At 48.9% G+C, this 26,378-nt stretch overlaps 2 protein-coding genes across 2 annotated transcripts; both read left to right on the top strand.

Moving 5' to 3' along the window:
- Positions 1–295: 295 nt before the first annotated feature.
- On the top strand, positions 296–11,068 carry MINDY4B (MINDY family member 4B). Its single transcript, XM_074593037.1, has 13 exons — positions 296–481; positions 743–770; positions 1,419–1,565; positions 1,849–2,007; positions 3,118–3,237; positions 4,593–4,684; positions 5,388–5,553; positions 6,002–6,067; positions 6,602–6,672; positions 8,150–8,222; positions 8,600–8,743; positions 8,775–9,012; positions 10,926–11,068. Exons 1-13 carry the CDS (start codon positions 375–377, stop codon positions 11,066–11,068), a joined length of 1,554 nt encoding a protein of 517 aa, XP_074449138.1. The 5' UTR covers positions 296–374.
- Positions 11,069–16,024: 4,956 nt separating this feature from the next.
- On the top strand, positions 16,025–25,167 carry SIAH2 (siah E3 ubiquitin protein ligase 2). Its single transcript, XM_074592176.1, has 2 exons — positions 16,025–16,445; positions 23,694–25,167. The coding sequence occupies exons 1-2, from the start codon at positions 16,065–16,067 to the stop codon at positions 24,249–24,251; spliced, it is 939 nt and encodes a 312-aa protein (XP_074448277.1). The 5' UTR covers positions 16,025–16,064; the 3' UTR covers positions 24,252–25,167.
- Positions 25,168–26,378: the final 1,211 nt, after the last annotated feature.

Genomic DNA, 26,378 nt, shown 5'->3' with positions numbered 1-26,378 from the left:
TCCATCCCGCTTGTCATCAGCTGGCGCAAGGGGAGCTGCAGCTGGAAAATACCCCCAGCTCCTGCACTGCACCGCGCCTGGAGCCAGCCCTTACCGAGCTGCCCTCAGCCTTATATACCTCTGTGTCTATATACCTCTGCGTCTGCCATTAAACATTCATGCTGCTTATACAGCGAGCAGAAAAACACGGCCTACGGCGGGCTCTGATGAAAATTTAATCAGGGCGTGAGGGTGGGAGATGACAGCGAGCCCCGGGGGGTGACAGGCAGAGGGGACCTGGGTGCTGGGCAGAGATGTGGGGTCAGGGGAGTTGCTCCCCGAGCAGTCCCGGTGCCCGCATCCCTCGGCATCGCCTGGAGCATGGGCGGCTGCAGATGGGGGACCGGGAGGCTGAGCACACCCTGCCACGGACAGAGCTAGAGGAGATTGCCAGCAAGATTTCAGATCTAAACAAATGGAGAGAAATTTTTAGTTTCCGTGGGTAAGATTTTTTTTTATTCTGCTTCATTATCACGCTTTTAATTCCGGGTGGGTTTTTTAATGTAATTTTTTAAGTTATGTTTTAATACAATACTTATATGACCATGGAAAAAGGTCTTCACGTACTCAGTAATATAAGTACTACAGCTTTTACTCTTCTTTTCCCTTGGGGTTCTTTTCTGGCTGGTCTCCTGTTTCTTCATAAGTTAACAATGCCCCTGGTGAGTTTTTTGAAAATTTGTATTTTATTTTCCCTTTTCAGTTTGGAAATCAGCAACTCAACTCATCAGGTAACTGTTTCTCTAAAATGTAACATTTTGTCTAGTGTGGGTTTTGCGACTGTACCACCAGGTTAGCATATTGAGGACATCACACACCTATATAGGCAGCACAGCAGACAATCTTTCTGGAGATTTATTTCTTAAGCTCCTCCTTTAAGAAACATGCTTTTTTTTTTTCAGATATTTGAAAGGAATGCCTTTCTGATCTAAATCAAAGTGGCATAGTAGTCCAACCTAAATTAACCTTTCTGTCTAAAAGCAGTGGTTTTCATTGTCAGTTTTAGAACACAGGAAAAAAGGATAACAAATTAAGATCTCCAAAATATAAGTATTTGGAAAACCTGCCGTGTCTTTAGGATGAAAAGCACTGAAGTTTATTCCCTGTAATTCAGACAAACAGAACATTACTTTATACTCCAATCATTAGCTTGTAGGTCATATTTGTAATGTTTGAGAAAAGCTGGAACTCAAACACGCCAGAGCCCCCCGACCACCGGCATCCTGCCTCCCTGCCCCTCTGCAAGCTCACTGCAGGTCGTGCTGCCCACCCCACTGGGAATACTAGGGGGGGAGCCGGGGGGGAGGGCGCGGGGAGCATGTCAGCACACACCAGGCAGCACCATGGGACGATGCCCCGTCTGTCCTCTCTCTGTCCAGCCAGGCCGGGGCAGCGCTGGCGATGGACCACCTGGAGATGGAGACCCCACGGGGCCGCAGCCACCTCTGCTCCCCGCCGCCATCCCCAAGCCCCTCCTGGTCCCTCCAGGCACAGGTGGACGACCCATCTCCTTGGAAATGGCAATGGTGAGCAGGCCTGCTGAATTAAGCATGAGCTGTAATTTAATCTTGTTAACAGAAAGAGGTTTGGGAACATCACCTGTGTTATGGGAGGCTCGGCGTATTGCTGGGCTGCAGCCCTCAGCCTTCTGTTAGCTGTAACAGAAGTATATCATCATAATGATTTATTTACAAGACTTTAAAGGACATGGTTGCAACACAACCTTAAAACCGATATACTATAATTCTCATTAGATAATGGGTCAAATGACAAAGTGTAATGTTTCCCTGATCTTTGGTGCTTTCCTAGCGAATAGCCTCAGAACAGGAGGCAGAAGTTCAGGAGATCAGCAAGATATTTCTACTCTTACCCAGTTACCTGGGTTTGAGAGCACTAATGTTGGGGGCTGCTGCCCCTGCCCCTATTAAAAGCCTTCACCAGAAGCTCTGGGGGTTTCTGCGAGTGATGGTAGAGTGGGCCAGTGCCGGCCTCACCCCCCGTGACCTCCCACGCCAAACCGGTCCCCTGCCACTTCAGCACAAACTAAATGAGAAAGCTCAAGGGCTTAATACCAAAGGTGACGGCCTGGCCAGGGCTGCCTTACTGAACACACATCTGAAAATCTCCAGTCCTGAGGAGATTTAGATATAGAACCACACTAACTGTCAGCTTCATGGGAGTCCGCCCTCCCCAGTTCATCACCCACTCGCACAAATCACCCAGATCAGCCGCGAGCACTTTTTAATTGGAAGAGCCCTGATGTACGCTTGGTTTACTTTGCTCAGTGAATACACCGTTCACCAAAATTAATCAGAAAAAGTGTTCCAGGTGGGCCCAGGCAGGGTGCAGGGGAGGCCAGGAGGCAGGTTCACCCCCCAGCCACCCAGCGCAGGGGTGGGCCATCGCTCCCCCATGAGCAGCACCCACCTGCCCTTGTGGCCATGTGCTTGTGTTAAAAGTTACCGTAAATGAAACTCATCGATATCATTAGAGACTGCAAGCACATCTATTTTAGGTGGAAGCCACATGGATTTTTGAACTTTCTCTTTTAATTCAGCTGCCAACCCAAAAGCTGGCTGTGCGTGCCTGGCTGGGTCCTGGACCGGGACACGCTCAGTGGTGGCCGTGCCTGCCCTCCGAGGGGAGGCTGCAGAGGAACCCTCCTCTGCTTCCCACCAGCGCTGCACCGCCACGGCCCCGGCTGCACAGCTGCTTTGTAGGGGGTTTGCACGGGCAAACGTAGGTGTCTGCTTCTGTCCCCAGAGATGCCGCTGATGACGGCGAGAGCCTTGCCCAGGTCTTCCCCCACAAGGTGTAGCGTATGCGGATGTAAATTATTTACACACTGCAGCTGTACTTCACAGGAGTGGGTGAACGCTGAGTGAAGTCACTACATTAACCACAATCACCTTTGTTTTGAAATTATGGGGCCTGATTCTCCGTAGACGATTTTACACTGCTCTGGCTGCGAGCACACACGCTGAACCTGTACCCGAGGCCCTCCCGGCTTTACAGATCCTTCACGACGCTGGGATGTGAAGGGAGCTGAGCCCAGCCCGTCTTTCTCCTCCTCCACAGAGGCTGAGAAAGCTGCTGTTTGGAAACGTGTCCCACATCTTCAGCTGTGAATGGGCACAAGCGTACTTCAGGTTTTGCGAGCCATACTCTGACCTGGCCTATGCTTTGGAGGCAGAAAAGGTAAATGTTTCAGTGCAGGGACGGGCACCATCTCCCCAGCATCTCAGCCACTGGCAGGAGCTGGCAGCCAGTGCTGGGTGCCTTGGCGGTGCACATGTCTGCTTCCCGTGCTTGCACCCCATGGCAGCACCCTGCACTCTGCACACCTGCATCCCATGCTCTGCACGCCTGCACCCCACGTTCTGTACCCCTGCACCCCAAGGCAGCACCCCACGCTCTCTGCATGCCTGTACCCTGACCTCTGCATCCCCGCATCCCATGCCTACATGGCACTCTCCGCACGCCTACATCCCACTCTCTGCACCCCTGCATCCCATGCCTGCATCCCACACTCTGCACGCCTTGCACCCTGTGCCCTGCACGCCTGCCTGGCTGAGCTCTCTCCACAGGGCCGGTTGTGGGGGCTTCCAGCCCCAGCCACGCTCCACAGCTCTCCCGAGCGAAGCAGAGATGCTGACGTGTGTCCGGAAGCGGGATGAACTGTCCTGATCCATCAGCCCCCTGCAGACACAAACTTTAAATACCATGGTATTAAATGCTGCCAAAGTGAAAGCTCAAGAGAGAAGCAGCAGGTTGTTGTGGGTGGGCACAAATAAGTGGTACTTGCCCGTTTCTTTTTTGGGAATTACAGTTACCTTCTTACTGCCCCACCTGGAAACCAAATAGGTGAATTTACCTGCATTTCAATTTACTGAAAGAGGGAGGTTTTCTTCTTTCTTATTTACCATCATAATACCGCCCTCCAAAAAGAAGACCAAGACACACACTTAAAATTGCAACTCCCTTTAACCCACCAGGAGACTAAAAAGCTTTTTACAAACACAGGTGAAACTCCCTGAGTTCAGAGGCTCTTTGACTGCAGAGGTGATGACAGCCCTGACGGCTGGGAGCTGGGCATGGTCACCCTCATGCACAGCCCCATGTCAGTCCCAAGCTGCCTCAAGACCCCCATCCCTTTGCTGCAAGGCTGGAGGAGAGAAAAACCAAGCCATGGTGCTTCTAGGTATACGTAGTACCTGGATCTGGGAGCCCTTCCCTGCGGCTGCAGCACCGCAAGGCAGGGACCCCCACATGGGACCTCCCCTCCCCATGAGCACACAGCCCGGAGTCTTTTCTTGTGTAAAAGCTTCTTCGTTTTGGGAACATAAGGTCTTTTTCAATTTACTTTTCCATTTATCTCAGGAGCTGTCAGGAGCGCTCCTGAATTCCCAGGGAGAAAAGAAAAATTATTCCCCTGATACTGACAGCGGGATGGCTCAGACTGGCCAGGGACTGCTGTGATTTCTAGGGGATCGACAGTGCACGTGCTAGTTCAGGCTCCTTGGCACTGGGAAGTGTTATCTTTCTGTTTCTAGGGGGGAACAAGAACCATTCTGATGGCTGTACAAGCACACATCATTAAATACCTGCTCTTCGTAAGAAACACAGAATATACACACCTGGAAAGGTAAGAAGCTGAGCCTTCCCACAGGACATATGGACACTATTTCTTGCATTATTTGGACTAAGACAGACTAGCACCGGCCTCTAGGTTTAACCAAACTAGACCCAAGCTCATGTTTGCAGCAACAGGTGGGGATTTGCACCCAGGAGAAAAGCCTTGGCTGACCCCCAGGCAAGGCTTTTTCACACAAAAACGTTTGGTTTTGTAACAACAGTGGCGCTTTCTCCTTCGTCCCACTCCCTGCCATCATCCCAGCCTGCCCTGGGTGTGCTGGGATGGGGAAAGCAGGGCTCAGCCCTCGGTGCCAGGGACACCCAGGCGGCAGCCCCAACCGGGATGAAAACCCCCACGGTACATATATCTTGCAGTGCCCGGGAAGCACATCTGCACCGGCAGCAGTGATGGTACCAAGCACAAAGTGGGAATACCAAGGAAGATGGGCACAGCTTGATGCCCAGCTGCCTTCTGCACAAGTCTCCTCACCGCTTTGCAGTCCCACTTGTCATGGCTGCAGGGTCCTCCCGGACACTGTCTCACTCAGGTGGGGCAGGACCTCGGGGGTCCCATCCAGCCCTCGCTGGGAAGGGGCCCGTTTCACAGCCAGGTTCAGGCTCAGGGCTGGGGGTGCTCTCAGCATCCCTGAGGACAGACCCTCGGCGCGGTTCTCCCGGCATCCCTGCCCCAGCCCCTGTCTCCTGCCCCGCAGGCTGCGCAGGACAAGCCGGCAGGAGCAGGGGGAGGCGCTGGCTGCGGCGCTGGCAGACACCCTGTGGGCAGCAGGAGGAGGTGGGAGAGCCACGATCAGTCTCCTCGCCCCAGCCCTCCACCTCATGCCGAGTGGAGCCTACAAACCCGACAACTTCACGGAAAGAGTGAGTATGAAAACATCTTCTGCAAACTGGATTTTCTTCAAAGACACCTTTGGCCTGAAATTTTTAAAGACGAGAAATGTGAAATCTCATAAACCCGTTCGCTAACTTACGGTGCACCACAGACGGTGAGCACTTTAGACCCATGTCCCAGCTGCAGCCTGCAGGACACTTCTGCCTCCCCATAGAGGTGTTAGGTGAGTCCAGAGGCTGCCATTCCCTTTCATTAAAGGCTGATCTTTCTTCTACCACAAAAAGGAGAAACCATTAATGTAAAGCTGTTCCTCTAAGGCTTTGTATAGACCCGAACTCCTCAGTTTAGAAAGGGACAAAGTAGACGCTTCCATTATTCTTTCATTTGTCTCAAGGAAACACTAGATTAAAATGCTCAGATTTTTGATACAATTAATGTCTCCTTTACAACATCTTCCCCTGCGCTCGTGCCTGACAGATCCAGCTGTTTGAGTTCTCTGAGAAAGCAGCAGCTCAGGAATTCATCTTTGACCACATAAACTGTGTAAGTATGGGATATTTGCTTTATTCTGAGTTATTTTGTTGCTTGCTTACATCTTATTTCCCCTTCAAAAGTGGACCTTATGGAGATCAATAGTATCGCCTTCAGCAGGACATTCAGACTGTTAACCTACGGTCAGTTCATTGACCACTTCTAACCTTTCCTATGGGAAATGATCCTGCTCCCACTAAAATCCCTGGGACTTTACTCTCAGGGACACTCTCAGGCCACAAACTCTGGGTAAACAGGGGCAGCATTTTGTACATTACTCAAATATAAAATTCCTTGCAACTTTAGCAAAAATCTGGGGGGAAAGTGTACAAAACCAGTTTAGCCAATAACTTGAAGTTTCTTCTTTCTTTTTTTTTACCTGATCCTATTCAACAAAATTATTTACAAAATCTTCCCAGAATAACACCTTATTCATTTGGCTCAACAAACTCACCTAAGGTTATATTTAAGCAGAGCAATTATTTTAATTAAACATCATATACCTGCCATAATTCCTTCCCTGTGACTGCTTACTTCTTTTTCCAGTTCAAAGGTGAAGGCAGTCATGGAGTGATCCTATTTTTATACAGCTTACTTTTCTCTAGGACACTGGAAAGGTATATTTCTTTTTTTATATATATATTTTCCTCTTGTTTACAGAATCACAGAATCACAGAATCGTAGGGTTGGAAGGGACCTCTGGAGATCATCTAGTCCAATCCCCCTGACTTTCAGTAGCTGTTATTATTACATCCCTTTACCAAATTCTGTGGAACATTGCATCATGCACATAGACTTAATATCGCAATGCACTGCTGCTTAATGGTTATTCTTAATATTAGTTTTACAGTGAAAATGGAAGATGCATATTGATTTTTTTCCGTTCCCATGAGGAGTGCAAAAAGGCCGAACGCTCAATGAGTAAACAAGTACATCGCAAAGGTCAGAATAGTACAGTTAAGTGCCTATGAAGGACGTGAGGAAAAACCCACTTATTTGTTTTTTCCATTATTGTCAGAAAGATCCAAGACAGGAGGACTCTTCTGTGGCAAACTTCCATTAACTTCTTGCTTCCATATCTGATCCCTTGAAGCATACCAGTAGTTGACCAGAGTTGAAAGAACAACATAACAAATACTCAGTACTCCAGAAACTCCCAGTGAAAGCGCACCTAGGTCACACAGCACACAAAGGAGGGCTATGCCGCCCATGGCTATTACAACACCTTCCATGACTATCACACCGATACAGGCCATTATGGCTGTTGTAACAACAAAAATCAGGAAAAATGCAACAGGAATAGCAGACACTGCAATAAACATCAGGAGTGATAAGGCAATGGAAGGGTTTAGTTTCATCTTCCGAAGTGGTCTTTTCCTTGTTTTACTTAATGTCCTTTCTTAGTCGAATGTGGAGAAGCAAGTGTCCAAGAGGCAGATGCCGCCCGGCCGGCTGTGGCCTATGGGTAGGGATGCCGTACACCCCGAGTCCCTGCATATTCACTGCATAAAAACAGGAGCGATCCCACTGACAGCAGTAATCACTGTCACAGCCAATTAAACTTAAACAAGAAAATCACAAGTTTATTTAAGCACAGGAGAATTCTGCCAGGGTGGCTGTGCTGGCAGAGGTAACTGATAGGGGCTTTCTAAACCCGATGCAATTAGATTCAGGTAAAGATGCTTTAGAAAGGTAGAGGCGTACTTATACCGATATGAAACATGATTCATACTAATGTGACGCTATGATAGCTATTTAGCAAAAAACGGCACCGCCACATGAAATAGTTGTGTTCGGGCTACGCCTGGGGTAGTCGAGGCCTTTCATCAGTAATTGCACGCAGGGAAATCCCGGCTCCAGCTGCAGGGGGTCAGAATCTCACCCTAAATTTGAATTTTGAGAGGAAGAGATCTGAAATGCAAGAGCTCCAGCTGAGCATGGAACTGCTGTGTCAGGACAGCACTGCTGTGCCAACAGCAAAGAGAAATAAACGAGTCTATGGAATTTCTCCCTGTTAATCAGACAGTGATGTACAGTGAGCCCCCCAGGCACTGATCCGGACACTACCGTAACACTTTGTGCCTGGTCCTACAGGGTCCAAGAAGATTTAGACAGCACGGCAACTCCTCTGTTAAACGTCAGTTTTGGAAACATCACCTGCACACAGGTAAGATTAGCCTCATTTCTCAGGTTTTCTTTTTTTACTATTCCCACATTTGATCGAAGAAAAAATTCTCACTTGTTAATCCAATGAAAAAAAAATGCGTAAGGCCATAGAAAAATAGTTTGCAAATTTTAATCATGGCTGTCCATTTAAAAAATGGATGGTGATGACGATGACAATGATGATGATGGTAATGATAGAATAATAATAATAACAACAACAAAAACAACAGTAATAATAACAAGGAAGCCAGAGGTAGCCTGGCGTCCCTCTGCTCCTGACAGGCCTGGCAGAGCTGGGAGCGGGACCCCAGGGGCCGTGTTGCAGAGGGCTTTTGCACCAGTGCCCTGTGGGGTGATGGTGGGCCATTTCCCCCGCAGGCTGTGATCAGCCTCCTCCTGACAGGCCGGGCCAGTCCACGCCAGCTTGACAGTGGCCAGGAGCCAGCACGTGGTGGCGAGGTGTGGCAGCAGCGTGGCCCGGTGGGCTACCTGCGCTGGGACGGGGCGCAGGTGGAGCGGCAGGTGAGCGCTGGCAGAGCCCCCCGCCCATCAGCACAGCGGCTTTGGGGCAGAGCCAGCCCCACCGGACATGTTGTCCCCCCTCTCCCAGGTGTGCCACGGGCTGAGGACGCCCCGGCTGCCCGTCTGGCTGTGCAGCCTCTCCGGCAGGCACGGCGTCCTCTTTGGCACTGATAGCCGGCTCCTCTCCGACTGGAAAACAGAGAGAGTTTTCCACCTGTACTTCTACAACGGGCAGCGGGAGCAGACGAAAACAGCCCATCTGACGATAGGTATGCACCCGAGCTCACAGGGGCAGGACGGGAGATATGGGTGGCACGTACAGACCACGCGGAGAACCGCATATGTGCATAGCTAGGTGGGTCTACTTACGCATACAATTAAATGTTATATATATATTTATATATAAAAATAGAATCACAGAAGGATTTAGGTTGGAAGCGACCTTAACAATCCTCTAGTTTCACCCCCCTGCCCTGGGCAGGGACACCTCCCACCACACCAGGTTGCTCAAAGCCCCATCCAGCCTGGCCTTGAACACCTCCAGGGATGGGGCAGCCACAGCTTCTCTGGGCAACCTGGGCCAGGGTCTCACCACCCCCACAGTCAGGAATTTCTTCCTAATATCTAATCTAAATCTCCCCTCTTTCAGTTTAAAACCATTACCCTTTGTCCTACACCCTACACTCCCTGATCAAGAGTCCCTCCCCATCTTTCCTGTAGGCCCCATGTATATGTGTATATATTTAATATATACATACATACATTGCATATAATATTAACCTTTCACAGAATGTGAGGAGCATACTCCAAACAACAGTGTAAAAGACACGACTAAAAACAGCTTTGAAAGGACCAAGACCGTTTCATAAGGGGTAACGCTCTCAGGCAGGCGGCGCATTGCTGGGAAGAGCTATAGGAGCATTTTCTATAGCAGCAGTAACTCCTGAATCCCCATGTAAACTTGGGTTCGCTGACACTCCCCCCCAGCCCACAGCCAGCTCTGGGGCATGGCGGGAGCTTGCCACTGGGTGCAGCTGAGGCTGTGCTGCTCTCCAGCGTTGGTGGCTGAGTGGGGCTGCAGTGGGTGACCACCAGTGGGACAGGATCCATCCCACCCATGGAGCACGCAGCAGGATGGCCACCGGGCTCACCCCTCTGGATGCTCAGCCCATTGTCTCTTCCCAGCATGGGGGCCACACAGGTCTTTGCCATTTTGTCCTCTACTCCCAGATGTGGCCAAAGAGGTTTTATTGGAGAAGTGGCAGTTTTTCAGGATACAAGATGCAACTGTCACTTCTGTGTTAAATACTCGATATGGACATACTCGTTAAAACTATGTTTCAGCCTTCGTTGCTATTAAGCCCCCATCAGCCCAGAATGAACACCCTGCTGACTAAGTGTCCCAGAACAACTAGTAGGAGCAGGGAAACCCACAGGCACCCACCCCTCCCATGGGACAAATCCCAGGAGAGAATGTTCCCATAACTGCAAAGTTAAATACAACAGGAAGCACAATCTCTTCATGATTAATTCAAAATTTTGAATAAACCTATTTCTAACGCAGTGATGCTGGCATGCAGGATGGGTTAACAGCGTGTTTTCAGCATCTAAATTAGACTTAAGTTGGTACTTTCCTGCCCAGCAGCCAGGTGCCACCACGGCCCTCGTGTTCCCCTTCCAGTTTTAAATCCACGCCAGGAGGAATGAACTGCTCCTTGTAGCATCAAATGGGTTGTGAACCAGGCTGTGTGCTTAGAAAGTGAGTTTCTTGTTTCTCTGTGCCATTGTGCACAGTTTACCTTCATTTCCTAAATGCCCAGACCCTTTTCCTCGCTCTCCGTTCACTACAGCATTTGAAGTAAAATAGGAAACTTGAAAACACCACACTAAAGGCTAAATTTGCAGGAAAGAAGGGTGAATTGAGATTCACGGTCATGATATGCTGCGTGGTCACAGATAAGGATGTGCGCATCTGTTCAGAAAAACAATATGCACACATATGTCATGAGGAGCCGAGAGCTGCATTTATAGCACCTGAATTTCCCAAGGGGGAGCCCGCACGGCGCTTGGGGCAGCCCCTACCAGCCTGGGGAGACCAAGTCGGCATCATCCCGAGCTCTCTCCTTTTTTACAAATTTTTTGAGGGTGGTAGACATTTTTTTTAACTGCATTTCCTTTTCAGACACTCATTCGCATCCCTGGGAAGAGGACCCATGTGAAGACCCAAGCAGCCTGGGGAAGAGGCGTCCTCCCGTGGAGATGGCCATCAGGACCAAGTGGGCAGGAGCAACCGTCAGCTGGAATGGGACAGACCCCTTCTTCTGAGGAGTCCCGGCATCCTCTGCTCGCCACCAGCCCCAACAGACACCACGGTCTGCCGAATAAAAAATGCTTTCACCAAGAAAACAGCTTTTGGCATCTTGAGGCCTGTTCGGCAAGGCATCACACCCCTGCGAAGCCTGCGCCAGTGAGGAATGGTCGCTAGCGACTGTGCCTCACTGCACACATTTTCTAGCTGGTTGGATGCAGGTTCCTCTGCTGCCCACGACAGCTGGCAGAAAAAGGAAAGAGGGTGGCAATTTGCTTTCCTGCCATGACAGGCAGAGACATTAAAGAAATCAAGGTGTCTCTTAAGAGTGCAGTAGAAGTGAAATCAATACCTAGCATTGACAATACTGTGTGCCTCTAATTTATTTAATCCAGTGTGTGCAACTAATTTAGCTGTTTGCAGTGAGTCAGGTTTCCTCCCAGCTCTCTGCAGCTGTGACTTCTGCAACCAGGTCTCTCTCCTGCTTCAGCGACAGCTCAAGCGTGGACCCTGGCCAGGTTGGCTCACTGAGCTACCCTGCGTCCTGCACCCCAGCGGGGGAGCACAGCTCATACACAGGAACCAAGTCTCATGAGGTGCTCCTTGCTGTGAATTCAGCCATTTTACTGACTCTGAGCACTGCCAAGCCCTGGCACCCTGCGGCAGCCTGGCGAGCGCAGGCAGGGCACATCTCTCCTCACTCACGTTAACCACTTCCCACTTCCTTTTTTATAGACATCACCCAAAAAAGACCTATTAGTCATACCAAAAGGTGTGTTGCTAATGACAACTGTACTGAGAACAATAAACCTTTCTGCAAGTGATCCAGAAGCTTGGTTTAAATTATTTGAATTTTACAAAAAAAAAAAAAAAAAAAAAAAAGAAGTGGTCACAACCAGACTGAGATTCAGCCTGGCCAGGGCCAGGAGCCCGCTGGTGAGCAAACTGACATGGTGTCTGCACTTGTCATTGTCCCCTTCTTCAATTTCTGCTCAATTCAGAGCTCCCCCCGCGCACGTGGCATCCCCGATGCAGAGCTGTGGGTCAGCCAAAGCGACGCAGTCCCTGGCTGCCCACAGCCCCGGTGACACCATGACAGGCGTGCCACCACCGCCCAGGCACGGGCACCATGCAGAAGGACCTGGGGCAGGGCTGGGAACACCCAAAACCTGGGGGACATTGGCGAGATGGCAGCGCCCAGCACCGGCCACCAAGCTGCCAGCACAAGCCAGAGCGTGCTGGCAGGGGGCAGGCAGGAGAGCACACCGTGCCCCCCGCTCACCAAAACCTCCTACTAGACTGGGGAGGCCACACTGCCCACCCAGCAGCACCCAGGGCTGCCCTGTGGGCTGCGCATCGGAGAAGGCAGAGAGCCCACTTGCAACAAGATGCTGCAAGACAGCACCTATTTTAACTGGGGAATACCAGCATGCACTTATGCAAATAATGAATTAATAATGAATGAATGAAACTGTGCTGTAAATGCTAACGAAGCTCAGTCAGCCAGCACAACGCAGTATATTGAGAGGCTATGTGTGCCCTATTACAGCTGAATGGGTTACTGTGGAGACAAAAGGGTGCAAAAACAACTGAAGAAAGGTCAATAAAGTCCTCAGGGTATTTCAGCCTGAGCTGTAGTGACATCAGTATCAATCTAGCTTATGCACATAATTGCACTTGGTGTTGGCATAAAGCGTGTTGAATGAAATGAAACAACAAAATCGTTTTCCAATTCGCAAGAGACTGTGAAGACCACACCTGCTAATATCTTGCTTCTGGAGAACATCAGGAGTGCATATTTGGATTTTACCCGAGACATTAGGAAAAATTTCTTCGCCAAAAGCGTTGTCAAGCATTGGAACAGGCTGCCCAGGGAACTGGTGGAGTCACCATCCCTGGAGGCGTTTAAAGACACGTAGACGTGGTGCCGAGGGACATGGTTTAGTGGTAACTTGGCAGCGTTAGGTTAACGGCTGGACTCAATGATCTTAAAGGTTGTCTCCAACCTAAACAAATCTGTGATTCTATGAAAGACCAGCCTTCCAGAGCTGTTTTCCACAGCAAAGCAGCAGCGCCGGACCTTCCCCTTGCTCTGGACCAGCCGTGGGGATGGTCAACGTGTCTGGCCCTACCTGCACTGGCTCCTGCTCGCGCCACAGAGAGGGCCCTGGGTCTGGGCCTGCCCCATGCCTGGCTGTGACTGCACTGGCCACCAGCACTGGCGGGGAACAGGGTGTCAGGAGCAGGGTTCCCCGGCCCTTCAGTCACACCATCGCCCCTGGGGCACCCTGTCTGCCACCCCTGTGCACCCACACCCTGCTGCTCCCTGTCCCAGTCACACACCCAGGTGCAGCAAACACCCGCCTGAGGCTACAGACAGAAAAGGGAACAGAAACCGTGCAGCACCAGACTGCAGGAACACACGCCCTCACCGCCTCCCTCGGGCTTTCATCCTTCTGCCCCCCCATTTTCATCTCTTTTTATAACCTTCTTGCAGTGCAGGGCTAAATTTAAGCTGCTAATTTCCCTCAGTGAGAACTAAGCCCTTGCTCATTTCTGCGAGGCAATATCACGCTTATGGATGCTTTAAAAACAAGAAGCAATAATAACACAATCTGGCTATTGGACAAACTTGTCTGGAAAAAAAAAAAAACACGCCAGGGACAGGGGAATTTAGTGGCTCCAGCACCTCAGAAAGCTCTGTCCTTGTGACAGGGATGACAGCTGCAGATTTTCACTTCTAGTCTGGAAAATTCTTTGCAGAAGACAAATAAACCTTGCAAAACCGCACAGTCATTCGACAGATACTCAGGGGTGCTGTCATGCACTCAAGTACAGGAATATTTGGGGGGATCAGGGGCTAGCTCAGAAACCATTTAAAGTCTTGACAAGCAATGCAAGAAACAAATCCCAACACGCACAAATGAAACTCATGCCATGTTTCGCCACCTTGCATCAGCCAGTCTCAAGGAGGAGACAAGTATCAGAGCCTCCAGCAGCTCACGGACACGCTGCGGGTATTCACCTCCAAGGAAGAACCAGGATCAGCGAGGTGGAAAGGCTTTTGAGGCCACAGGTTAGCCCCTGAGATAAACTCCGTTAACTTCCCTGGCAGGCAGGGAAGGGTGAGCTCTCCCCTGCGTGGATGTGCCGGTATGGCAGCCGGGTGCTGCCGCTTTCCTCCCAGCCCACACAGTGCCCTCCCAGTTATCTCCAGAGAGCAGTGTCTGCATTAGAGAAGGATCAATAAATAACCAGGGCAGCCAGTGGCAGCCTCACGCCTTGCTGTCACTTGCTCGAGCAGCTCAGAGTCTGACCTGTGCTTTCCCACTTATCCCAAGCAGAAGAAATGCACTCTTACCCAGAGTAGCTTTAAACCAACCTTCTAGAAACTATTTTGTACATTATTTATGTATTTAAAAATGAGTCATTGGGGCCGTTAAAAAAAAGCGGGATAGCCGCATTTAAAAAAAAAATTATATATATATATACACCTTAAATAACATATTTTTAAATTACCCTGTATTATTAAATGCACAGAAAAAAACCAAAACATTTTATTTGTATAAACATCCACACTGTTCCATCCTATTTGTGAAAAGGCTCTTATTTTTCCTCTTCCCTACACCACAGAATACATAATAAACCACAAACCAAGTAAGAGGTCTTCTCCAAGACCACAGGACTATTCTGGCCTTGTTTTCACACCAGGCCATGGGCTCAGGGGGGAAAAGGGCTCAGCACTCCAGGATGGAGACTAGAATCTCAGGAGCTATTAACTCTGATTCTCTAATCTCAAAAGACACACTCATACGCCTATGGCAAAGTTTCTCAACAGCTTTCACAACCAACTTCTCTGTTTTGTTTTGATATAACCTATAGATTAAAAAGAGAGAGGGAAATTTATCAAAATCTGAATAACTCTGTAGCCTTTTATAGTCTATATATCGCACGGCTGTGTAATGTCTAGAGAAAATGGGACAAACATCTCAATTATACAGTGTTTGCATCTATCAAACTTTTTTTTGTGCAGCAGTTAGTTATCAAGAGTTTGGCTTTCTGATGTGAATTCAGTTTTAATTGGAACCGGTTTGGCAAGCCATTGGTGAAGATTTTAAGCATAATTGTATTCCAAGATGCCAAAATACTGTCACTCTTTGACAGTGATTTTTTTTTAAAACTACTCAGTGTAACTTGCAACCACGAGGTTCGCGCGGGCCCACTTGTCCAGCCTGTCCAGGTCCCTCTGGATGGCTTCCCATCCTTCAGGTGTGTCACCACACCACACAGCTTGGTGTCATCCCCAAACTTGCTGAGGGTGCCCTCAATCTATGTCTACGTCATTGATGGGGATATGGCACAGTACTGGTCCCAATACGGACCCCCGATGATACGTGTTTAATTACTGCCGACGAGCATAGAATCATAGAATGTGTTGGGTTGGAAGGGACCTCTAAAGGCCATCTAGCCCAACCCCCCGGCATTAAGCAGGGACATCTTCCGCTAGATCAGGTTGCTGAGAGCCTCATCAAGCCAGGACTTGAATGTCTCCAGGGATGGGGCCTCCACCACCTCTCTGGGCAACCTGTGCCAGTGTCTCACCACCCTCATTGTAAAGAACTTCTTCCTAATGTCTAATCTAAACCGACCCCGCTCTAGTTTAAACCATTGCCCCTCGTCCTATCATACGTGCTTAATTACTGCCGAAAGTGCTGCGCGCTTGCTGACTGCGGCCGGCGCCGGGCGGTTGATTACCGCGGACAGCTCCGCTTCCCGGGGCCACCGCCCCCCGCGCATCCCCGCCCCGCATCCCCGACGGCTCCGGGTACGGCTCCGCGTCCCGCTCCCGCTCCCGGTCCCGCTGCCGCTGCTCCCGCCGCCCGGCGGAGGCCCCGCCCGCCCGGAGCATGCCGGGACCGGGGCGGAGGCCGCGCGCAGCCGCCGCTTGCGTCAGCACCGCCTCCTCCGTCCCTCCCTCCGGCGGCCCGATGGTGGTGGCGGCGGCGCGGCGCGATGAGCCGCCCGTCCTCCGCCGGCCCCGGCTCTAGCAAGCCCTGCGGCAAGCAACAGCACGCCTCGTCTCCCGCCGTGCCCGCCGCCGTCCTCCCGGGTCCCAGCGGGGCATCTCCGCCGCCTCCCCCCCCGCCGCCACCTCCTCCTCCACCTCCTCCTCCTCCTCAGCAGCAGCATCACGAACTGACCTCGCTCTTCGAGTGTCCCGTCTGCTTCGACTATGTGCTGCCGCCCATCCTGCAGTGTCAAGCCGGGCATCTGGTCTGCAATCAATGCAGGCAGAAGCTGAGCCTCTGCCCTACCTGCCGGGGCTCCCTCACCCCCAGCATCAGGAACCTGGCCATGGAGAAGGTGGCCTCGGCTGTGCTCTTCCCTTGCAAGGTAAGGGGCTTTGGCAGGGGGATGGGGATGGGGGGGTGCCCGGGCGGCCCTCCCGGGCCGCCCGGGCACCCCCCCATCCCCATCCCCCTGCCCTATGTCTTTATGCTTCATCCTCATCCCCCTGCCCTATGTCTTCATGCTTCATCCTCATCCCCCTGCCCTATGTCTTCACGCTTCATCCCCATCCCCCTGCCCTACGTCTTCACGGCTCTGCGGGTTTCTGAAGTAAAATAAAGAGGGTGGGAGTGCCGCCAGCCTTTAAAAAGCGAAACTTCTAATGGTTCTTTCTAATTCACTAGAAACCTTGCTGTAATTTTTGTCCTTGTATTTGGCGTAATCAGTGGATACAAAGGCTAGACTGTTCCCCCCCCCCCCAGTTATTCTAACCTATGCTGATGCTCAGTCTTAAAAAAGTGTTTTATGGAGGTGGCAGATATTCTGTTCGTGTCTCTCTCGTTACTTCTCAGCAGCCCTCCTTTGGAAGGGCAGGGGCTGGTAAGCCGTCAGGTCAGTTATTACATCTGAATTATTCTTTTTTTTTCCAAGTCTGTTCTGTCTCAGCACTATTTCAAGTATTCAGATTAAACATTTAAGTCTTTTTTTTTTTAAAGTTAGTTTTCTATTTAAAGGAACTAGGTGAACTGCTCTAAAGCACATATCCTTCCTAATAGACATTTACCAGGATGGCAGATACATACACACAGGCAATGCTGAGCGGGTCCTTTTTATGTCTTCCTGGAGCCCCTCGATGTTCATACCTCCATAATATCAAAAGCACTTTAAAACCACAGGCTGAAGTGATGGAGGGACAGATACAGGAACTGCTGGAGCCACCACTGATGTGGAATATGAGAAGAAAGTTTTAAAATGCAGAGCTGGCCGTGGCAAGGTGGAGAAGCATGGCCAGGCTGGCTGTGGGTCCAATGGAGCAGGCACTGCTGGGCTCCGGCAGCATGTGGCGAGCTTTCCAGTGAGAGCTGTGCGCAGGCACTCGCCATCTCTGCCTGAAAAAGCTAGTCCCTAGCAGCAGCTTTCCCCAGACAGCCCACAGGAGCATCGTTAAGGATGCGTAGGGAATAACGGCACCTCTAGAGCGAATCCTCTGCGTCAGCACAGCATGGCCTGAGGCGAGAGCCCTGTCTGCCTCGAGGGGGCTGGTTGGGTCACAGGATGGGACGGCTGTCAGCATCTCATGGAGCTTTTGATGGCATGGGGCTGTTTCACCGCTCACCCTTGAATGGGAGTTAACTTTACAGTGGCAATAACAGATGGAGCGCAGTGGTGGGACACGGGTCCTCTCTGCTGAACACAGCAACAAGTGCAGCGAGCCACATGCCCAGCTATGACCCAGTCTGAGCCCAAGGGAATACAAACAGCCAGTGTGGGGATTTCACTGAAATGCTGGCCTAGTTCTCCTTTTCTGAAGTGTCGCGTCTGTCTCATCTGTGACAGCTGGTATTCCCTGCTTGTCCTAAATGAAACGGATGCATCCAGGCTGGAGTCCTCACAGGACCACAGTCCTCACACCTCTTCACTGCAACAAGGTGCAGCTCTGCTGCCCGCAGGGTGCCAGTCTGTCCAGCAGCTGAACTGCCAGGCAGGACTCCCGCTGGTTTGTCCCCACACGTTGTGGGTAAACAAAGGAAGAAAAAGCCTACAAACGCTTGCCAGTGAAAAGGAGAAGACGAAACATTCCTAACTTTACCTGTCAGACATTACTTTACTCACTTGGAAACAGAAAGGTTTCTTAAGCCCTTAATTGATGGGATTGGCTTCTTCACCCCTTGAGGTTTGCCTTCTCCATGGGTAGAGGAGTAAGCACCAACAAAGAGAAGTATGTCTAAGAACACCCCCTACCCCATGTCCCCCCAGGAGAACTGAATAGCGATCCCTGCGTCTGTCGGGCAAACTCTGGTTCAGGTGTACTGGCTGCAAACACTTCTCCAGTTGGGCATTCTCTAAATATAAATAGTAAGAAGGCAGCCAGCACATGTCAACCAGTTAAGAAAACAGTATTTCCAAAAATTTCTATTGGTATTACTCCTGTGGTTGATGTCATGCTCTACAAAGCAGTGACTTGTCAAAGGCCGAAGCGAGCACTGGGGATCAGGCAGCTCAGCATCTTGGTTATGGGGCTATGAGTGTTTTGCCTCAATCTGGGGGTGTTTTGGTGGTCTCTGCAATAACCCAAGGTGCAGGTCTGTGCTGGTCAGCGTGTCAGAGGCTGCGGCAGGCAGGAGGCCGTGGACTGGACCTGTGATGGCTCGAGGCTTGGTTTGGTTTCTTGGTACAGCGCCTGCAAGCCAGTTCGGAGCTGGGAGAGCTGGAGAGGGACTGAATCAGCAGTGGTCGGTGTGCTGCACCTTGCAGCGGCCTGGTGAGATCCTAGTGCAGGCAGGAGCCCTGGGCTGCAGCACATGGGAGGGGACAGCTGGGGCTAAGCAGCACTGCCAGCAGTGTGTCATGTTCCCCCGTGCCACGCTGCTGCTGTCCCACGTGTGCCTGTGAGTTGCTTAGCTCAGACCCGAAAACATGGTCCTGCTGAAGCCCACGTCCCAGACTGTGCCACGGGATGACCTGTGCAGGAGTGTGCGTCCTCCCTGCACACCACCGTCTGCTCGTGAGCTCTCCACCACCACTTGCTCATCGGGCATCCAGAAGCTCCTCGCAGAGGCGTGAATAAGTCCCTGCTGCTCTTCCCTCTCACGCCCTCTCTTTTATGTGGATGTTTTCTGCCGTGAGCAATTCCTGCTCTGCTGCTTTCACTGTTCCCAAGAGCTTCAAAGTTAAATTAGCACATATTAATGCTTTTCACTCTTACTTCTTGGTCCCAGAAACAGCAACATGCTGTCAGGGCTGTAATTCTTAGACAATGTTATGTAGGTTGCAGGCAGCCAGTAGGCAGGTGACCCACAGTGCCCATCAGGTCCTGCAGCAGCACCAGGGGTTTCGGCAAGAACCAACCCGCCCTTCAGCTGGTGTACACCAGCCCACCACGTGCCAGGGCTGGCCCTGGTCTGACTCACCTGTGGTTTTCACCACGTTAAGGGAACCTGATGTAAGCTGTCGGGAGGGGACAGGAAGTCAGAGTTCCAGAAAATGTGAAAGAACAAATAGAGATGGTGGTCTGTCCAGAGGAGGTCCCTGCACTTCTAGAGACAACTGTGAATGGTACTTGAAATAAGTAGGACTGAGACACAACAGAGCCAACAGAAAATGGGGATTTGGTGTTGCCCATGGCAATAGCTGCTTTGAGGGTTGTTCCTCTTAAAATGCTTTAAGAAAGAATTACAGTTATTGCATCTCTGCGCTTTACAGGGCTTCTGGAAAAAAAATCTAGAGGATTAAATCTTAAAGTCACAGCAAAGTTACTGAAAATATAAAATGCCTTTTAGTGCTCTAAGCAATCTGCAGAAAATAAAATGCACATCATAAACACACTCAAACTCCTAATTAATGATTGCCAACAGGAATTAGTTGTTTTATTTCATCTTTTAAATAAGTGCAAGTGGAAAACAATATAAAGGTGCTCTCTAGCAAAGCTGACTTAATTTGGATATAGATTCTTCCGTAACTTTGGGGATTTTGTCCAATACTGGCTATGAAAGAAAATAAATCATATGAATTGAAAGCTTCCTGAACAGACACCAGAATCCATTTTCACAGCAGCTGTGTGAGCTATGCCATGATCGTTAGCTGCTAAACTTGGAACTATGACCTGGCTAACTAAGCAGACGAAGGTGGGAGAGGCATTTCTCGTTTTGACCACTTATTCCAAAGTCTACAAGAAAACAAGTAGAGTTGTGTATGTTCTCGGTTGTCATCGGCATAACTGCAGTCCTCATGTAACCATGAATATTAGCCAAGATCTGTGCCCTGCCATGTTTTGCTAGCCTTTTGTGGTGGGACTTGACAAACAAAGATGTTCATGCTTGAATGATCTTGGCGTAGCCATGGAAATGACGTGGGACCAGCACTCCTCATCTGCCCTGTGTTAAACTGTAGGCAGTTCCTTCTTGCATTTCTCTTTATAGTAGAACTTACCTCCAACATACACAGGCAAAAACTAGCCAAGTACTAAGGAAAGAATATCCAATGGGAAATTCAGAGTTTGTTTACACACTGATAGCAGCCCAGTTGGGCAGCTATATGGGGGCATTTAGCAATGCATGATAGGGAAAAAGAAAACAAACAAATAAACAAACAAAACCAGCCAAACAAGAAAACTCCTGCATAGGTACACCACTGAATTGTCACTGCTGTAATTAATTTAACCTAACAATAAGTTTTACTTATAATAAAGGAAATTACTTTTCTAGTTATTACATACACTTAAAAAATCTAAGTACATGGGGCTTAATTTTTCAGGGGATTGAAGCCCCATTCTTACCAGCTTTCCCATGAGTGGTGATGCTCTGCATCTTGGAAGCTAGGACAGCTACCTCGCCTGAAGAAAGTCTTCCAAGATCCTTGAACACAGCCATCTCTAACTGGAGATACTGCCATGTTTCTGAGTCTCCAGATGCTTCTGGTCCTTTTGAAGAAAAGTGAATGCAGTAAATTCATTGTACTGTACTCTTACACTTTGCTTTGTGGAAAAGTCTTTCTTTACCTCACAACCAACACTTTGTATTTCAAAAGTGGAAGGCATAGTGAGACTGTATATAAACTAACAAGTCTTAAATAATACCAGACTAACCACTTTCATTAATTTTCTTTAGGCAGGTGGCAGGAGGTAGGCAGAACTGCTCTATGTCCTTAGACCACTGCTGCTACACCATCAGTTCAAGGAAAAGCATGACAGGTTTTCCACGTAAGCAAACAACTTGCAAACAGAAATTGCACCTTCATGTTATTATATACAAACTTACTCCTGTATGTTGTCCAGTGCTGACTGTACAGCCTCTTCAGAGCTTTTCTTTAATTTAAACAAAAATGAAAGAATCGGACAGACGTTTTACAAAGCACTGGAGGAGGGAGAAGCACAAGAGGGTCTCCGTCCTCGTTGGGTCCCTGAACATGTCTGACACACATACAGGAGCAGGCAAGCCTCTTCTTTCCAGAAGTATTATTTGTATCTCAAGCTACTTGTATACTAGAGGGAGAGTCTGCTGGCTAGAGCAGGAGGGATTTGAACTTGGCAGTCTATTCCCAGCTCTGCTACTGATTTCCCATGTGGCTTCAGACAAGTTACTCTAATCTGGTCTCCCTGCCTGCTGTCATTTACAGGGTTGATAATACTGGCCTGCCTCTGCTGAGCACTTTCAAGCTTAACTGATGTTTTCCAAATGCTTTAGGACACTCAGAAAGCTATCCTGTCAAAGTGAAGTTCACAGCAGCACATGCAATGACACAGGTGGAAAAAAACCCACCATGGCATGTAAGCCATATATATGGTGATGAGCTCTGAGCTGACTGTTTCCTCTTAGGAAAGAGAATACAGTGCTATACAAATGACTACAAAAACAAATACATAATACTTTCCAGCATGGAATACTAGAAATGATGAGAAGGGCAATGAAAAAGCAGGAAACAGTAATGCCAGCTCGGGCATTAGTGTCACGCCTGCACTGTTAACACCATGTGCAGCCCTGGCTCCCCGTCTCAAGGCGGACACGGTAGAAGTGGAAAAGGTACACAGGCCAAGTAGCTCAAAGGTATTGTATAACCTGTACGCAGGGAGAGATGAAGCAGGGTTTTGAGGGCTATGATAAAGATCAGTGACATTTGCCAAGCAGCACGGAGACGGCAAGTCAGTTTTTGCTGTTCACAGTCTCCTGTCACTGGTAGGGCTCCTCACCAAATGAAACCAGCAGTGCCAGGTTTAGGAGCACACAAAAGTAGGTACTTCTCACAGTGCAGGGCAGAGCCACCACTATTTGCTCGCCTTGTTTTTACGCTCTCACTTCTATAGTCACCATTGGTTGCTTTCATGTAGACAGCTGCTTTCACCCAACCAGCAGGTTGTTTATCCTTATTAATTTTGCTAACGAAGTTAGACTTGGAGCTGCTGTTCAACACACTGCATAACAGAAGAGTTAGCGGGGGTATGAACATGGGAAACACCAGCAGGCCAGTGGGGCTGGAAGCGTACACGTACCTGCGTCGCTGCACTGCCCCTTGGCAGGAGAATGCCTTGTTCCTCTGCAGCGCCCTGCAATAAAGCCGTTAGCAGAGGATTAAGCAGCAGGGGCAGACACATTAAGCAAAGGCTCACATTAACTCTTCATGGCTTATAAAACAAGCTCCTCCAGAAGCACAAGGTCGAGTTTCTGTCCCAGTACTCCTAGCGTGGTATTTCTGGTGTTTGCAGCACGGGTCATTTGCATCTTGGGCATTTAACACTTTGAGCGGAAACTTCTTGCTCGCATATTAGCCCAGAAATAATCATTTATACCTTGGTTATATCTGTCCTCAAGGAAGTGCTATAGTGTCTGTAAGCTGCCATGCACGCATGTTGTAACCCGCGTGACAGCGTTAGCAGTGGTGTTGGTATCACTATAGATACAGCTGTGCTCTTGGGGAGGAGAGACCTTTTTCTCTCTATGGAGGTAGTGTGATAGCAATATGGTCAGTGCGGACAACTGAACTGCCTGGAAAAAGGAACAGTGTCCCTGGTTGTTTAAAGCAAATTAACCCTCTAATGTGCCCGATGACATTAAGAGAAGTTAGATGGTACTTATTTGTGCACTAGCTTTATGCTCGGTGAAAAATTCTCCTCTCTCTTTCCACTTCTCACAACTGCAGTGTTGAAACTGTTCCAGTGTTTAAAAAAAAGCTCTGGGGAATCTGAATATGAATTTAATAGAAGTGCTTTTGCTCTGTGATGGTAATAAGGTATATCTATTAAAAATCCTTCACTCTAGTAGCTGTTTGCTGAAACTAGAATCCTTTGTTCTTTTTAAAGAAAAGAAAAATCCAAACCAGGACCACTTCAGCTGATCTGGACCGATCAGATCTAACTACAACAGCAAATCTAACTACAACTCAGCCTTACAATCCATTTTATCTAAGTGCTTACCTTAGAGAAAAAAACAACCACAACAGACAAGAAGAATACATTTTTAAGTGGAAACAAAAATAGTAAAGCTCAGCTCTGGATCCAGGGCTAAATAGAAGTATCTCATGTAAAATTTGCAATGAGAACAAGAGTTCTGGTTGATCACCAGTGTTTCCAGTTGGCAGGTGGGAGCAGCGAACACTAGTGCTGGTGCCTTTCCTGACGGCTTGTATTTGGTCTTTTTCCAGTACGCCACAACAGGCTGCTCTCTGACACTCCATCACACAGAAAAGCCAGAACACGAAGACATCTGTGAGTATCGTCCCTACTCCTGCCCATGCCCTGGTGCCTCCTGTAAATGGCAGGGATCCTTGGAAGCCGTGATGTCCCACCTCATGCATGCCCACAAAAGCATTACCACCCTTCAGGGAGAAGACATCGTTTTTCTTGCCACAGACATTAACCTTCCAGGGGCGGTTGACTGGGTGATGATGCAGTCGTGCTTTGGTCACCACTTCATGCTGGTGCTGGAGAAACAAGAGAAGTACGAAGGTCACCAGCAGTTTTTTGCCATCGTGCTGCTCATCGGCACCCGTAAGCAAGCGGAGAACTTTGCGTACAGACTGGAGCTGAACGGCAACCGCCGTCGGCTGACCTGGGAGGCAACACCCCGCTCCATCCACGACGGGGTGTCTGCAGCCATTCTGAACAGCGACTGCCTAGTTTTTGATACGGCTATAGCACACCTTTTTGCTGACAATGGAAACCTCGGCATTAACGTGACTATTTCTACGTGTTGTCCGTGATGTATTTGTGTAGCTAGCACAACCTAGGCTGTCTGGACATAGCGCGTTACATTCACCAAGGGTTTTCTTTTTGTTCTGTTTTTTTTTTTAAATTATACTCAACTATGTCATCGTGTATGCTAAGGTTCCTAACTAGCCAACATTTTTAACTTTGGAGAGAAGAGGAACAAGAGTGTCCTGTAAGTAATATGAGTGAGAAAAGGTTTTTTTAAAATTCTTGGGTGCCTTAGGAAGATTCCCCACACAGTCACCTTTTTAAATTTAATTATATTTTATTTAAAGAGTGCTTCCATTAGACATGTGGCTTAAGAGACTTGAAGAACTGCATTCCTGTTTGGAGCACACCTGAAAGCCCTTTCAGCAGGAACACAGACTTGCTTTCTCACTGGTGAGCTTTAACAACAGTGTTTAGTAGGTGGCAAAGAAATCCAAGCAACCTCTCACAAGAGAAGTTGTGACTCAAAGGGGAACAATAGGTACTTCAGTGTCAGTACTCCATTTCCTGCTACCTTATTAAAAAGGGATGGGCACTGAATCATTTGCCATGTTTTTAAAAGAAAAAAGGGGAGGAGAGGCTGGGGTAAAGCATGGCAGGTTTCACAGAGCATGGGAATTGCTGGCTCCTGTCCATTTTAAGGGGATCAGTGAGCCCAGCACACAGCACAACCTCCCAACCGATCACAGCTGGGTACTGGTGAAAGCAGGAGGCACACATCTAACGCATCTCAAACAGCTAGAGCCAATAACATAGAAATATATTCAAGCTGTTCAAATGCAGCTTCCCTTGGAGACATACTTGACTATTAATTATTGTAAAAGACTAATAATATAGCAAGAGCTTTATGGCCAGTGTCGCATCATTTGCTATTTAAGTTTTGTTGCCATATTTACTTTTATTTTGTAATAAATATTTTGCAAAAACTACCCTGCATAGCGTGCTGTGCTAACATGCGTGTTCGTGGCAGTAGCTGTTGCTTCTTGGTTACATTGCGCGCTCTGCCTTGCTGGATCTGCTGGGTGTCCCCCGGCACAGGCTAGCTCACCCAGGACGCCCAGGACCTGCGGGGCTGCTCACTCCAGCCACCTCCCAGCCCTGATGCCGGAGACGGCCACTTTGCAGCACAAGCAGGAGAACCCGTGGGGGCGGGGTGGGATTTGAGTCCCAGGGACAACAGTGACAGCCTGGCTTGTGTAAACTGAAATCACGGTTTGTCATCGAAGCTGAATCTGCCTGCAGCTCCCCCTCTGTGACCACAACCTGCTGTCTGAATCACTCTAGCTCCACATATGGCTTTGCTGAATATTAAGATATTTGCCATTTGGAAGAGGCAATGAGTTGTGAGATGATACAGTCCGCCGAGTTGTTCAGCGGTAGGAAGCCTCACGATAGTGGAAAACTACATGTTAAAGTCACAGATGAAGCTTGGTGTGAATAAACATAATACATCAGGAGGAAAAACAATCCTAACTGCATCCCTCCAGGGAAGAGCTCTTTGGAGTTATGACAGAGTCCTATGCAAATGTCACCCAATGCCTGGTAGCAGTCCCCAGAAAAGCGCACAAGAGAATGACAAGGACCGCATCAGCGAAGGGAAGCTTGTTCTGGCCTTGGGAATTTGGAAGTGACCATGGAAAAAAAAAACCTCCCAAGGAATTACTCTAATCTTTTCATATCCAGTTCCTATAAAGAACCTACATTTGATCTCATTTACACTGTGCTGGCAGAATTCCAGTGGCATCAGCCAAGTGAACTAATTTACTCCTGCTTAAGCAGGATCAAAGTCAAGCTCTGGCTCTGACAGACGTTAACACCTGTGCTTTCAGCAGAACTTGTTAAGCAAGAACTCCTAAGGATTTGGTTCATTTTCCCATATTTCAGCAACATTTATAGTGGAAGATAGTTTTTCTTACTGACAGTTGGGACATAAGAGCTTTTTTGTGTGAACCAAAACTCTGAAGCGCGTCTTTGTTTATAGCAGGATTAATGAAATTAATTATTCCAATGTTGCCTATCAATCACCCACATTAGATAAGTTAGCACACATTATTTCATTAGGTCTTTCCACACCAGAATGTGTTCTGGTTCTGAAAGAATGGTAAACTTTTGTTATATCTCACAGCAAAAAA

The sequence above is a fragment of the Larus michahellis genome, chromosome 6 (genome assembly GCF_964199755.1).
Source record: "Larus michahellis chromosome 6, bLarMic1.1, whole genome shotgun sequence".
NCBI lineage: Eukaryota > Metazoa > Chordata > Aves > Charadriiformes > Laridae > Larus > Larus michahellis.
The sequence above is the reverse complement of the archived record's forward strand: the minus strand, read 5'-3'. Positions and strand labels throughout refer to the sequence as shown.